The 12546-nt window shown below is 38.7% G+C and overlaps 1 protein-coding gene across 1 annotated transcript in view; it reads left to right on the forward strand.

Annotated features, from left to right (window-relative positions):
• Positions 1–7160, forward strand: part of LOC118159713 (uncharacterized protein C18orf25-like) — a 44527-nt gene extending 37367 nt beyond the window's left edge. Inside the window, exons 3-4 of the mRNA XM_035314277.1 lie at positions 2903–3085; positions 6945–7160. Coding sequence (XP_035170168.1) covers positions 2903–3085; positions 6945–7078 — 317 coding nt within the window. The 3' untranslated portion in view covers positions 7079–7160. The remainder of the gene's footprint in view (positions 1–2902; positions 3086–6944) is intronic.
• The last annotated feature ends 5386 nt before the right edge of the window (positions 7161–12546 follow it).

Below are 12546 nucleotides of genomic sequence, written 5' to 3' on the forward strand. Positions count from 1 at the left end.
CATCGTGAAAGCCTTTTTCAGTACTTATTTCCTAGCTGAAGCCAGTTGTCTATTTCTCGGTACCCCGCAGTCACTTTGCATTACGCCCTCAGTTGGTCACGTCACACTATGCCCAAGCTTAATCCCTCCTGCCCCATTCGCCTGCTATTGAACAGGAAATGGGTTTTGGGGGCTGGAGCTATTTTAGAGGATTTTTTGATATACATCCACTGCAACTTTCATCTACTTGTCATCTATGTCTGTTTTTTTTTTTTTTTTTTTTTTTTTTTTTTTTAATACACGTGAGCATTTCTTGCTTGTTTCTTCTTTTGTTCATGCTGAGAATCCTAGGACTTGTTACCTTAGCTGTGTTGGCCGCTTACTGGTGATAGGTGCATTTGGATTTCCTTTCCAAATCTGGTTTTGGAAGACAAGGCTGAGAAAAGCACAGAGACCTCTGCTGTGCTTGCTTTGTAAACAGTCAGCTTGTTTTTTCCAAATCTTTAAATTGGTGGCTGTTACACTGACAAATATAATTACAGTATGTAAATTATATTGAAAATATTTTTGTCTGTTTGATGTATACTAAATTTAAGCTAAGTTATAAGGTGTGCTGTTTGGAAGTGTGGAAGATACAAGAGTGGAGCTACAGATAACAAGTTTATACTTGTATTTCCTACTGATGAAGACTTTCACACAAGTTATTTCTATGGGTAGGTGATGAGAATCACTCTGCATGTATATACATTTATTATACATTTTTGCATGATTATACATGTAGGAGTGGTACAATTTTGACTTGAGACTATTGGTGCCTCCTGTCCAAATACAATTTTACTTGTGTAAACACATCTATCTAAATCAAATATCACTGCTTCTTTTGGAGACCTTAGTAAGAAGCTAAAGCAACAAAGACCTGAAGGAATAGTACACAGCTCCTGAAATTTTAGATAACCTATTGTAAAAATGCTCAAATAGTCAATATTGTACTTGACCCTCGTATCTTCTGCACCCAACTGTTTATTTTTATAGATCACATTATATATGTTCATGCTGAACTCTGATGATAAGACTGAAAGAAAATGTTCCTCTTGTGATTCAGTCCACTTGTAACTTCTGCATGTAATTAAATCATCAGCTTGCACAAATAATTAACCGAACATCAGCCAGCTTAATTTTGAACTTGGAATGCCATTATTTTGCAATTGCCTTTTCAAAAGCAAAAGATTGCCTTTCAGTTAATTATCAGGATTTCTTTTCTAGTCATAATCATCAGCGTTTCATGTTGTGAACAATTTGGTCTACTCATTTAACTACTCATTTATTTTGTTGGATCTGTTTTAAGTTTGTAATATAACTTTGTTTTATGTTGTTTTGGAGACAGGTCTGATCTCAAATATTTTGTGAATTTCTTCATACCTTGTTGCAAAACTGATCTTTACTACAACTTAAGCAATATGGTCACTCTTTAATGAAGTGTGTTGCTAATCCCAGAACAGGCATTTCTTAGGATATTGTGTTGAATTATGTTTCAGGGACCGAGTCACACAAGCAAACCTGAGTAGAAACAGCTTTTCAGAGACCTAGAAACTTTTAGTTCCTTGCATTCTTTGTCTTAAAAAATAGCCATCGGTTATTTCTCAATGAGACGAATCTTTCCCAAAACTTTTTTCTTTTTATTGTTTGTGAATTTTAAAAATTTCTTCAGTCATTCAGTAACTCTGAAGGTCCTGTCTTTCTGAACACGTTATTAGTGTCCCATATGACTGATACATCACGTCATGAAAAAGTCCCTCAGACATTCAGCTGCCAGCATTCCTTTGGAGCTGTGCAGTTGCATGAGGAAAGCAGCTGAGCTTTGGCCATTTTTCAATTTTGTACTATTTTCTGTGGCTAAATTCTTAGCCCAAACCAAGTTTTCATTCTGGCACTTGAGAAATGAGAACTCCAAGAACTTTCACCCACTATGAATCGATAAGCTGTAGTTGCTAGCTGAGACAGGTATTTGAATTAAAATGTGCATCCTTTAAGTGTAACGATATTTAGCTATTCTCTCTTTGCTTCCAAATTAATCCTTGTCTTGAATTTGAGGTTTCTGTGAGCCTCTTCTGTTTCTAGTATACTTCCTAATTATAGGGGTTTTTCAAAAATGAAATATTCTATCCTAATAAAATGGACCAAAAATATCGTTTTGTTTTTCCTCAGTAATAGATTTCAGAATCATGTAAGCAATTCTCTCTGCTTATTTCCCCCTTCACTTTGGTAGCAAAAGGTGCATATGGTAATCATAAAAAACAAAAAGAAGCATATTTATCACTGCACACTATAGTTTCCTTCCTCGTTGTTCTTAATCTTAAAAAAAAAAAAAAATGCACTTCTGAAAAATCCCCCCTGTCCCTGACAGATAACTGTTACTATAAGGAAGCTTGCCTAATGTTAAACTGTTGTAACAGTTACAGTTTAATGATTCAGATATATCAGAAAGTTAGCTTTATTCAGTCAACCCTAAAGTAATGTAAGCTGTCACTTGAGTTTTGTAAAATTCTCTAGTTAAATGTCTTGCCAAAACTTAATGTCCTGTAGCATATTATTTCTTCTTTTAAACTGAAGGTTTTATCCTTTTAGGACTGTAAATGTAACATTGTCAGATATGGAGCTGTTATGTGTTAATATGAAAGATAATACACAGATACATTCATAACTGTTTTTCTCACATTTGTGTTTTCTGTGTATGCAAAGGTTAAAATGTCTCTGTAATCTCAGACTATGTTCATTAACTGAAGTGCAATAATTGATACAATTTATAGTTTTTTAAGAGCTTCACTAGGAGATTGCATTAATCCTTAAACAACTTATTTGTACTTTTTAAGGTGTCTTTCGCAGAATGCTGATTTCTGAGTACTGCTGCCTTTCTCTCCTGCAGATGGACCTCCAGTTGTAGCTCATTACGATATATCAGACACAAATTCGGACCCAGAAGTGGTAAATGTGGACAATCTGTTGGCGGCTGCAGTAGTTAAAGAACACAATAATTCTGTAGGAAATCAAGACTCGGGATCTACCTGGAGAACCAGAGGGCTGCTAGATGAGCTGAGTGCTGATACAGGTCTGTTGAAGTTCCCTTCCTGATGTTCATTCCAGCATCTTGGCCACTGTCTCTGCCTTCTGTCCTTTCGATATCTTTGTAATTTATACAGCTTTAAAAGCACCTTGTATGGACTATGCAATAAAGCAGTATAGGAGCTAATTGAAAATGTCTGACATTTATTCCAACATAAAACTGGTAAAAATTGGCAAAGATTCCTGCAATGTATTTTTTTGAAACTAATTTTCTTAATTATTTTTCCTCCTTTCCCTCTAATTACTTCTTGGAAAATAGGTCTTCTTTTTTTCTTTTCTTTTTTCCTCCTCTCTAATGAGAGTGAGCTAAACTTATTACTGAATAGTTGATTCTGATGACCCATGCCACTAGCTAGTAAACCAATCAAAATCTTATTTTAATTATTGTAATTGTCTATGTCTCTGTATGTCTTTTTTTTTCTCTTTTTTTTTTATTTCCTTAAAATACAAGCATTAATTATTTCCATATGCCATCTGTATTTTTTAACATACCCTAGAAAACTGGACATACCAACATCAAATAAAGGTGAAGGGTGAAAAAGTGCTGGTAAGTGGGCTTCACATCAAGAGACTAAAAAGAAATTTCCTGCAAGAGCAGGAACACTGTGGGAGGCTTCATAAAAACTGCTCAGCTTCACTTGGTGCTTGCAACACTTAACTAGCAAAAGAGTTGAGCATTAACATGAGATGTTCCTGTATCTTGGGGGAGAGCTATATAAGCAGGGAGCTAATGGGGAATATTTCCTATTGACTTCGCCCTGTATCCTCAAGTGCCAATATATTAGCTTCCTTGCCACTCATTTTTGATATATGGTTACGATTTTAACTGCATAAGACATGGAGTCTTGCCTGTGGTGATGGAGCAGAGGTTTTTTGTTTTACTCTGTTTTTTAAATGTAAGCCTGCCAAAAGGCACCTATCCTGGAAGTCTCCTGGTAGCTCAGAGTTATTTTCTGTGTCTATCAGGCTTAAAGAAATACAAGTACATAGCAGATTTTGAAAGAGCTGTTCCATTACTATATAGCAGACGTTTCCATTACGTGAATGTGCGAATCTCTGTTATCTTTGCTATGCTCTGTGGCTGGATGATGTTCCAGCCTTTTTGAAGCTAGCCTGTGTTTTCCAAGCTCACTGCTGTTGCTTGCAGGATAGTAGACTCACAAGCCTACTTCTTTATTAAGTGATTAAAAAAAAAAAAAAGATTAGAACAGCTGAAATTAACTTTATTACATAGCACTAATGATTTGGTACTTTAGTAGAAAGAAAAGAATGTAAAGAAATAAAAAGTGAACGTTTCTTACCAAGCTTCCTTCTGCTTACCTCTTATGAGTACAGTTGAGCGATGCAGGTAGAAATTTGTCATCCCTCCTTCTACCTATATCCAAGGACACTTGCTTTTGCAAGAATGAGGTTGCGAGGTAAAAGAAACCTAGATAACTTCAAGAAACTTCTTTATCCTTGAACCAATGGAAACATATCCAGACTAATTCATTCCTCATGCTGGGAAAGTGTCTGAAAGGATGATTATTATTTTTTTCCCTGCATATACTTTACCTCAGAGCCTTGTACCTCTAGTACACTTCTGGCTCTACATGTGTCAGTGCTGGCCTTTTCTTACCATGCCTAAGACTGCACATTTCGAAAGCAGATGTAAAATTTGAAAATTCTGTTTTCCAAATTAAACTCAAGCCAGTATCTAGTTTAGCATGCTTTAAAAGATGTGTTCCCATGAGAAAATAACACCGTAAAGTTTATCTAAGTGAAAAATCTTACTGGGACACATTATCACATCTTTGTGTATAGGCAAATATTTGGAGTTGTTTTGCAAGCTGATGTTGTAGGGCAAACAAAACATCTCCTTTGGGTGTCATCTTCACATTAAAAAAGTGTAACCATGTTATTAGGCGTGAAATCTGTGTGCTGTAATCCTGATTTACACTCAGCTACATGTAGTAATATTTACTTTGCTAATCATGGTTTCCCTACTGCTAAGTACCTTTTTGTTGTCTGAACATAAAGCTATGGCAATATCCTACTCTTTTGGGGCTCTTTATAGGGCTCTAAAAGCCCCTCCGCCAGGCATTACCCCGTCTAGCAGAGGTTGCAGGTTGGCATATGTCAGCTTTTTAGACTCAGCAGTTAACATACTAAGGCAGACTGAGAGCAGTAGCAGTAAGCTGGAAGCGGTCAAGGAGCACCTTGCTGTTCTGCTGCCGGTGCCACAGTGTCTATGGCTGTTGGGAGCAGGGCGATGCGACCTGCTGGGGCAGCAATCACCTCGAGCTCCTGGTTTGCATTGCCAGCACGTGAATCAAAGCTTCTGAGCTTCTGTTTCATGTTGCACCAGCCACTTCTGTTTAAGAAATATCCATGACCCGTTTTGGGACTTTATGGCAGTCAGTGATATTTGCCAAGAAATGTTCAGCTGCCTGGGCTATTATTTTAAGTTCAGCTTAAAATCTTTTTTGTGTTGTGAGGTGGAAACTCCTCCTTCAGGCCCATTGCAGCACATGGATTTCCTTCCCTTTCCAGCCTTGCTCCGATGCTGCACCAAGGGCCTTTGCTTTCCAGAAGCAGTGAACATACTCTGTCCTTCTATTTTGCTTCCATCTTTTCCAAGTATTTCAAGTGTTTCTGAGTATTTTCAATTAGAAAGTCTTCCCGGAACATGTTCTAAGATTAATTTCTTCTTTTTGTGTCCTCTTGGTCCACCTTGGGGTTTAATCAGTTCTGTAGTTTGCACACTAAATTTTAGAGTTCTGTAGATGATTATTGCAACCTCCTCCTCCTATCTTTGAAGAAGTGTCCAGTCAAACTAGATATAGATAATATATTCAGCTAATCTCAAATTTTCCTGCTCTACAAATGATTCTTCCCATGTGTAATACAGTTGTGTGAATTGTTTCCAAGAAGTAGGTAGTCTCGTCTTCAAGGCTGCCCTGTTTCTCCCAGGTTGCTGCTAAAGAGAGACAATAAAAGTATATATTTTTATACTTTTAAGTGTTGAATTAGTTTATTTTCTATAAAACAAAAAATGTTTTGTCTATTTTGTGTTTTCTGTGCAAGTATAATGTTTCACAACACAATTTCACTAATTGTGGTGAAGTACTCAGCAGTACTTGGCAGAAAACCGAAAACCTGCCACACTTCTTATGCTTAGAAAGGACTTGTTGTTTGACAAACTGATGAACTGGATAGCTATTGAGGAGCTTTAATAAAAACTAAAATAAAATAAAACAGTGCTTTATATAGAGGGTATTAAAAAAAATTTTTTTTTTTTTTTTTTTTTTTTTTTTTTCTCAAGTATTTGTAATAATATTAGAGCAGATGTGAAGCGGTATGACCAGAAAATGATAGTTTTATTTTCTTCTGTCTTCTAGTTTAGAACAAAATGTTGACACCAACATTTCTATTTCCTCAGGGTGTGTGGTGTTTCCATCCATCCTGTAGGCTTTCTTTTCCATAGTGTCACTGGGTTTGATTTATTGACAATAGATTGTCATCTTGCTTTATCTCGAAGAGGTTTAGGTGCAGGCTAACTCAGCATTATTGTAAAATAAGAGTTGGAAAGTCTAATTACCCCTAAATCAGAGAAGTGTTCCTGACACAATGGTATGTCTTTTCTCACATTTGTGTGATAACACCATCACTAGAGCTACTGAGATAAATCCAGTGATAATCCTGTATCTCATAACAAACTGAAAGTTAGCTAAGTTGGTCTAATAACCTTTCCCGATCTTGGTATTTCAATTTTTTTGGGGGTTAGATCTAGAAATTCCTTTTCCAGCTGATTTCTGAGTCATGTAAGCTGTTAAACATTGTGTTTGCATTTTTCCCTTCTATAGCTCATTTGGATCCAGGCTTCCTTGCAAGTGACAAAACCTCTTCTGGTAACGCCCAGATCAATGAAGAAATTAACATTGCCTCTTCTGATAGTGAAGTAGAGATTGTCGGAGTTCAGGAACATGCCAGGTATTAATTCCTTTTTCTTACTTTTTTCAGTTTTAATATTTCATTAATTTTATCAGAATATCTATGCTGAAAAAAAAAATAATAAAAAAGGTAACTTGCACTTCACTGGTTATCATCCATGACTGATGCCCAAAAGGTAGCAAACGTTGCACTTGTTTTTTCTATTCTGCTTGTTATGGTATTATCAGAATGTTTTTCTAGAGAATGGTTATCAATGTCATATGTATTTAGATTAAGCTTGTGATTTGCTATCAAACATCAGCAGGCTAAATATATGAAATATTAAAATGCTAATTGTTGAGATACCTAGTTTTTATACATCAGGAAACATTGTTAGGAATTCAGTTTTTAAGTGCATAGTATGAATATGCAAATACATAAACCAAATAATTATTTGGGTTCTTGTTTCTTTTCAGAATAATTCACTTTAAACGTTTAAATAATTTTTGATGTATTTAATTAATCAGTTGTTGTAAAAGTGAAACTACTGGGATCTTTTCAATGGCCAATGTGATAAGATAGCCCTTTTAGCATAAAAATCAGATCCTTATTAATCTTAGTTTTATTTGAATATATAAGATAGTTCAAACCCCCAGACTAGATCAGGGCAGGAAAGCCAGAGGTTTTATGTCAAGTTCGGATAGATAGCAGTTGAGTTGTGTTTTGGCTGTTATTCTTGTTAAGTATATTTTTATGTCCCTCGTAATCTTTAGAATACGGTCTTTCCTTGGTTTGAGATATTACGAAGCAGTTGAACAAGACCAGCATTTTCATACAGTGAGGAGAGTCAGTCTGGTGAAATAAAAGCAAGTTATTATAGTGTACACACAAGCTCTGTTTAAAGCTAGTATGCTGCCTGGTGAATGCTAGGAAGAGGAAAAGGGGTGTGCAGAAGGAACGGAGTTTTTCTCCGTCATTCCTTCACCACATCTTTCTTGAGGAAAGGAAGAAGGAAGGTGTGTAGGACCCAGTTTCCTGGGTATGAAACTACAGGTAGTTTGGATGCAGTCCATTGCTGTTGGATGTGGGGGAAAAAAAAAAGGAAATTTTAAGGTGCTGAAGGAAGAGAAATTTAGTCTTAGCTTCTAGAATTTCTCATGGCTAGCCTGCCTATTCATCCATCAGGCCCAGTGCTTAGAGAATCTTTGTCCTGATGCCAAGTGACGTGGACTTGTTCTCTACTACTATTTCGTGTAAATCTGTCTAGTGCTATATACACACAATCCTTCTGCTTGAGGTCCCTGAGTCAAACACTTTCCACGCTGCTTGCCTCAATAATGTTTACCATGTATGAAAATGGGAATGTTAAGTAAATACAGAGTTGCTGTTTAAAATTAGTTTTAGTAGATATGGACCAAAATAATTTCAACAAAGACAGTTGAATAGCACGCTCTTCTTGTGCTTTCCCTTGTTCATGTAACCACTCTGTCATCTCTCAAAGAATAGATCGTACTGGTTCCGTAAAATATGTGCACATTTTGGTTGTTTGAATCCTATTTAGAGTTTTATTTCTCTTGCAGGTCTAGGCTTGCAGTTATGAAGTAAGCTTCTGACAGGGTTGTCATTTGGAAAAGGTTTAGGTTTTTGATCACTATTTTTTGCATGCTTAGTTAGTATGGTGTTTGGACTCAGTTCTTTTTCTCGCACTGTTTTTATTGTGCTCCGTGCTCCATGTTGTCATTGGATTGGTGTGAGTTGTGACACTCTAGAGTTTGTCTACCATTTGTAGTTTTTGAGGTTGCTAGTGATTTGGTGGCGTTTCTCATCATTAGAGTTGTGATAAATGATTGAGTCTCAAATAGAATTCTAATTAAAGTTAGCAATTTATTAGAGGAATAAAGGCAAGCAAACAGTGCTGGGTGCGCCAGGAGTCTCTGCTCCACCAAGACGCACACCCCACAGTTCCCATTCCGGGCTTATATCTCCTCTACTAATGCATATTCATTGGTGGGCGTGTCCTCCTTCGAGCATGCCTTCTTCTTCTTCTGGAATCTTCTGGAATCTTCTCGACCCCAGACCACATGCATGCTCCCCCCCCACAGTCTTCTGCCTAGCAACAACACTGGTCCAGGCTGTTCCTGTCAGGTGACCATTGCAGAACACAAGAACTATATACATACATTAACCACCGAATGTAAAAAACATATCCATACATTGATCACCAAACACAATAACTATATACATACATTAACCATCTCAATTTCTCCAATCTTGTGATTATACAAGGATGTATAAGACAGTCACAATCTATCATGTGGCCCTAACATTGCTCCACATTGACACGAATCAGATGAACACATCTCACAGAGTTATACTTGGCACTTACTTAGGACACCAAGTCAAGTTTCTCAGTTTGTTTATTTTTTGTCCAATATATTTTTTTTTAATTATGCATGTGCATCAAAGTCTTCCTCCATTTTTTCCTAGGTTTTCTTTTTGTTTTGTTTTGTCACTTTACTTGATATTATCCCCTTAGCTACAGGTTGGAAAGCATGTTCCCTAAGTTAATTTTTGATCGAACATTCTGTTATTGACTGCTTGTATGACTTGTTTGAGGATAAACACATTTTTTGCAAGGTATCTTTCCATGAGATAAGTGTACTGGGTCTGGCTGGGATGTTAACTTCCCCTGCAGCAGCCCATACAGTGCTGCGCTCTGCACTTGTAGCTAGAACAGCAGTGGTATCACACTAGTGCTGTGTCTGCTGCTGAGAAGTGCTGGCACTGCATCAGGACTTTCTCTAACCCTCCTAGGGGGTGGGCAAAAAAGTGAGAAAGAAACATCACCAGGGCAGCTGACCTAAACCAACCAAAGGGATATTGACCTAAACCAACCAAAGGGATATTCCATACCGTATTGAGTTCATTATTGAAAAGGGATATTCCATACCATATTGAGTTCATACCATGAACACTTGGATAAAACAGCACTTCTTTTCGGTCTGTCACGCACTTCGCTCGTCTCCGGCCGCTCCCCTCGCAGAGAATACGGAACCGCGGATCGGAACTCCGCACTTGCTTTGCAGCGATGCTGCGTCTCACTCACAGCACAATCACACAATCACACAGAGAGGCCCCTAGTACATCTCATCCATACCACAAGAATATATGATTTAGAATGATAACCAACCAAACAAATATTGTCTCTGACTGTTCTTGGTGGAGTGACTCACTCCACTTTGTTTCAAACACATGCACTTACTTACACTTACAAATACTTTCAACACAAAATACCTGGACATTTACGAATAAGACATACAATTATTAACACTCCAGTTAGTATCCCTCCAGCAGCTGCAAACATTACCCAGGTAACCTTGTCACAATTGTGAGAGGCCCGCTTATCCTTCTCCTGCTTCTTATACAGTCATTAGCAGGTCTGTCCTGGATCCCAAAAATGGGATGCAGCGGTAACCTCGGATTTGCTCGATCTACTCCCAAGATCGCTAGCAGCCACTTTATCGGTCAGCAAATCCCCCTTGACCGCTCTATTGGTCAGCCTGTAGGGTACCCTCCTCCCTTACGGGGACTATGCTGCACGCCAGATGTCTCTGCGCGATTTACCAGCTGCCCCGGCACGCGTACGACTTACAGGCCCTTCCTGTACTGTAAAACATACCGTTTGTCCGCAGCTTCAGGAGATCCTTGTCTGCTCCCGTGGTGAGCGGCTGGGAGTGGAGTCCCCTCCAAGGAAAATACTCGGGGTGCACCTAGGGGCGTCCGCTCCGCAGTCGATCCCGCAGCCAAGCAGAGTGTCTCCTGGCTGGCTCGCCAAATGAGTTGTGAAAAACTGACTCCACAATAAGATTGTAAAGTAGGTATATTTATTCAGCGCTGGGCAGCACAGGGGGGTAGTCCCACCAAAGTCGTGCGCAACAATTCGCTCGTGTGCATTCTCTTTTATCCCCTAAAATATTACATATGCATTAAGTTTCGCAACACACCTATGCATATTCACTTCCTAGCTTCACCTAGCCCCACTTCGTATGCTAATTATCTTATCAGTCCTTCTGCACTTGCGTAGTGCTTTCTGGTGGTCGTCCGTGTGGTCGTGGGGATGAAGTAAGATGTCTTCATCAGAGTTTAACTTTTCACCTTATCTTCTTGCGCATGCTCTCTGAGCCCTTGGTCTCAGTCCAATCCATAAGGTTGGTTTGTCTCGGTTCCCAGGGTCTGAGGGCCCCCTGTTATCTAGGCACCTTGCAAGTGTGACCTCCTCCTTACTCCCTATCATAAATCTGTGCTGGCACCTTTTAGTCCTCCTCCTTACTCCTCATCTGTGCATTCTCTCATGCTGTATTTGCACGTACATTTTGTATTTTCCCAGTGCAGCACAAGCACAGTACATCACAAATGTAACATTCTGTTTTCCAAGCACAGCACATATTAAGCAATGAGTGTTGCCTACATATTTATTCTTAATCAGTCGCTCTCTAATTTCTAATCCCATGTTTCAATATGATGTCACACTCAGCAATAAAAGGTGGAAAAAGGAAGAAGAGGGGAGGGGTGGGCTCTCGTTGTGAAAACGTCTGTCCTCCTCCCGAACACCGGCTACGTGCGTTGAGGCCCTGCTTCAAGGACGTGGTCAAGCATCACTCATTTGTGGGAAGTAGAGAGTAATTTCTTTCCTTTGCACTTCCACATAGCCTTTACTTGTTTTGTTTTGTTATTCCCTTTCCCCCTTCCTCTTCCCCTTTCCCTTTTTTCCCTTTAGTTAAATTGTTTAATTAATAATAGTATTTCCTTAATTTTTTTCCCTTTAATTAAATTATCCTTATCTCAACCCGTGAGTTGTTCTTTCCTTTACTTCTTCCCCTCCTCATCTGAGGAGGGGGAGTGAGAGAGCGGTTGTGGTGTTCAACTGCCTAGCACGGTAAAACCACCACAGCTAGCCACCCCTGTATATTGTTCAGCATGACGTCAGATGGTATGGAATACCCCTTTGGCCAGTTTGGGTCAGCTGTCCTGGGTCTGTCCCCTCCCAGCTCTTGCTGCACCCCCAGCCTGCCCGCTGGCAGGACAGAGCGAGAAGCTGAAAAGTCCTTGGCATAGTCTAAGCACTGCTCTGCAACAAGTAAAACATCAGTGTGTTATCAACATTAGTCTCATCCTAATTTCAAAACATAGCACTCTACCAGCTACTAGGAGGAAAATTAACTCTATCGTAACTCAAACCAGGACAGACTTCCAATCCCTTATTACTAATTCTTTGTAGATACCTAGTTTAAGTATGTATTTTCAAGCTCGAAGATGTAATAAAAAAGTAATTCTGCACATTGCATTCAAAATTAGAATAGAATAGAACAGAACAGAACAGGATAGGATAGGATAGAATAGAATAGAGTAGAATATTCCGAGTTGGAAGGGACCCATAAGGATCATCGAGTCCAACTCCTGGCATCACACACATCTACCCAAAATTTTAGACCATGTGACTAAGTGCACAGTCCAATCGCTTCTTAAATTCAGACA

Source organism: Oxyura jamaicensis, unplaced genomic scaffold (assembly GCF_011077185.1).
Source record: "Oxyura jamaicensis isolate SHBP4307 breed ruddy duck unplaced genomic scaffold, BPBGC_Ojam_1.0 oxyUn_random_OJ71775, whole genome shotgun sequence".
NCBI classification, from domain to species: Eukaryota; Metazoa; Chordata; class Aves; order Anseriformes; family Anatidae; genus Oxyura; species Oxyura jamaicensis.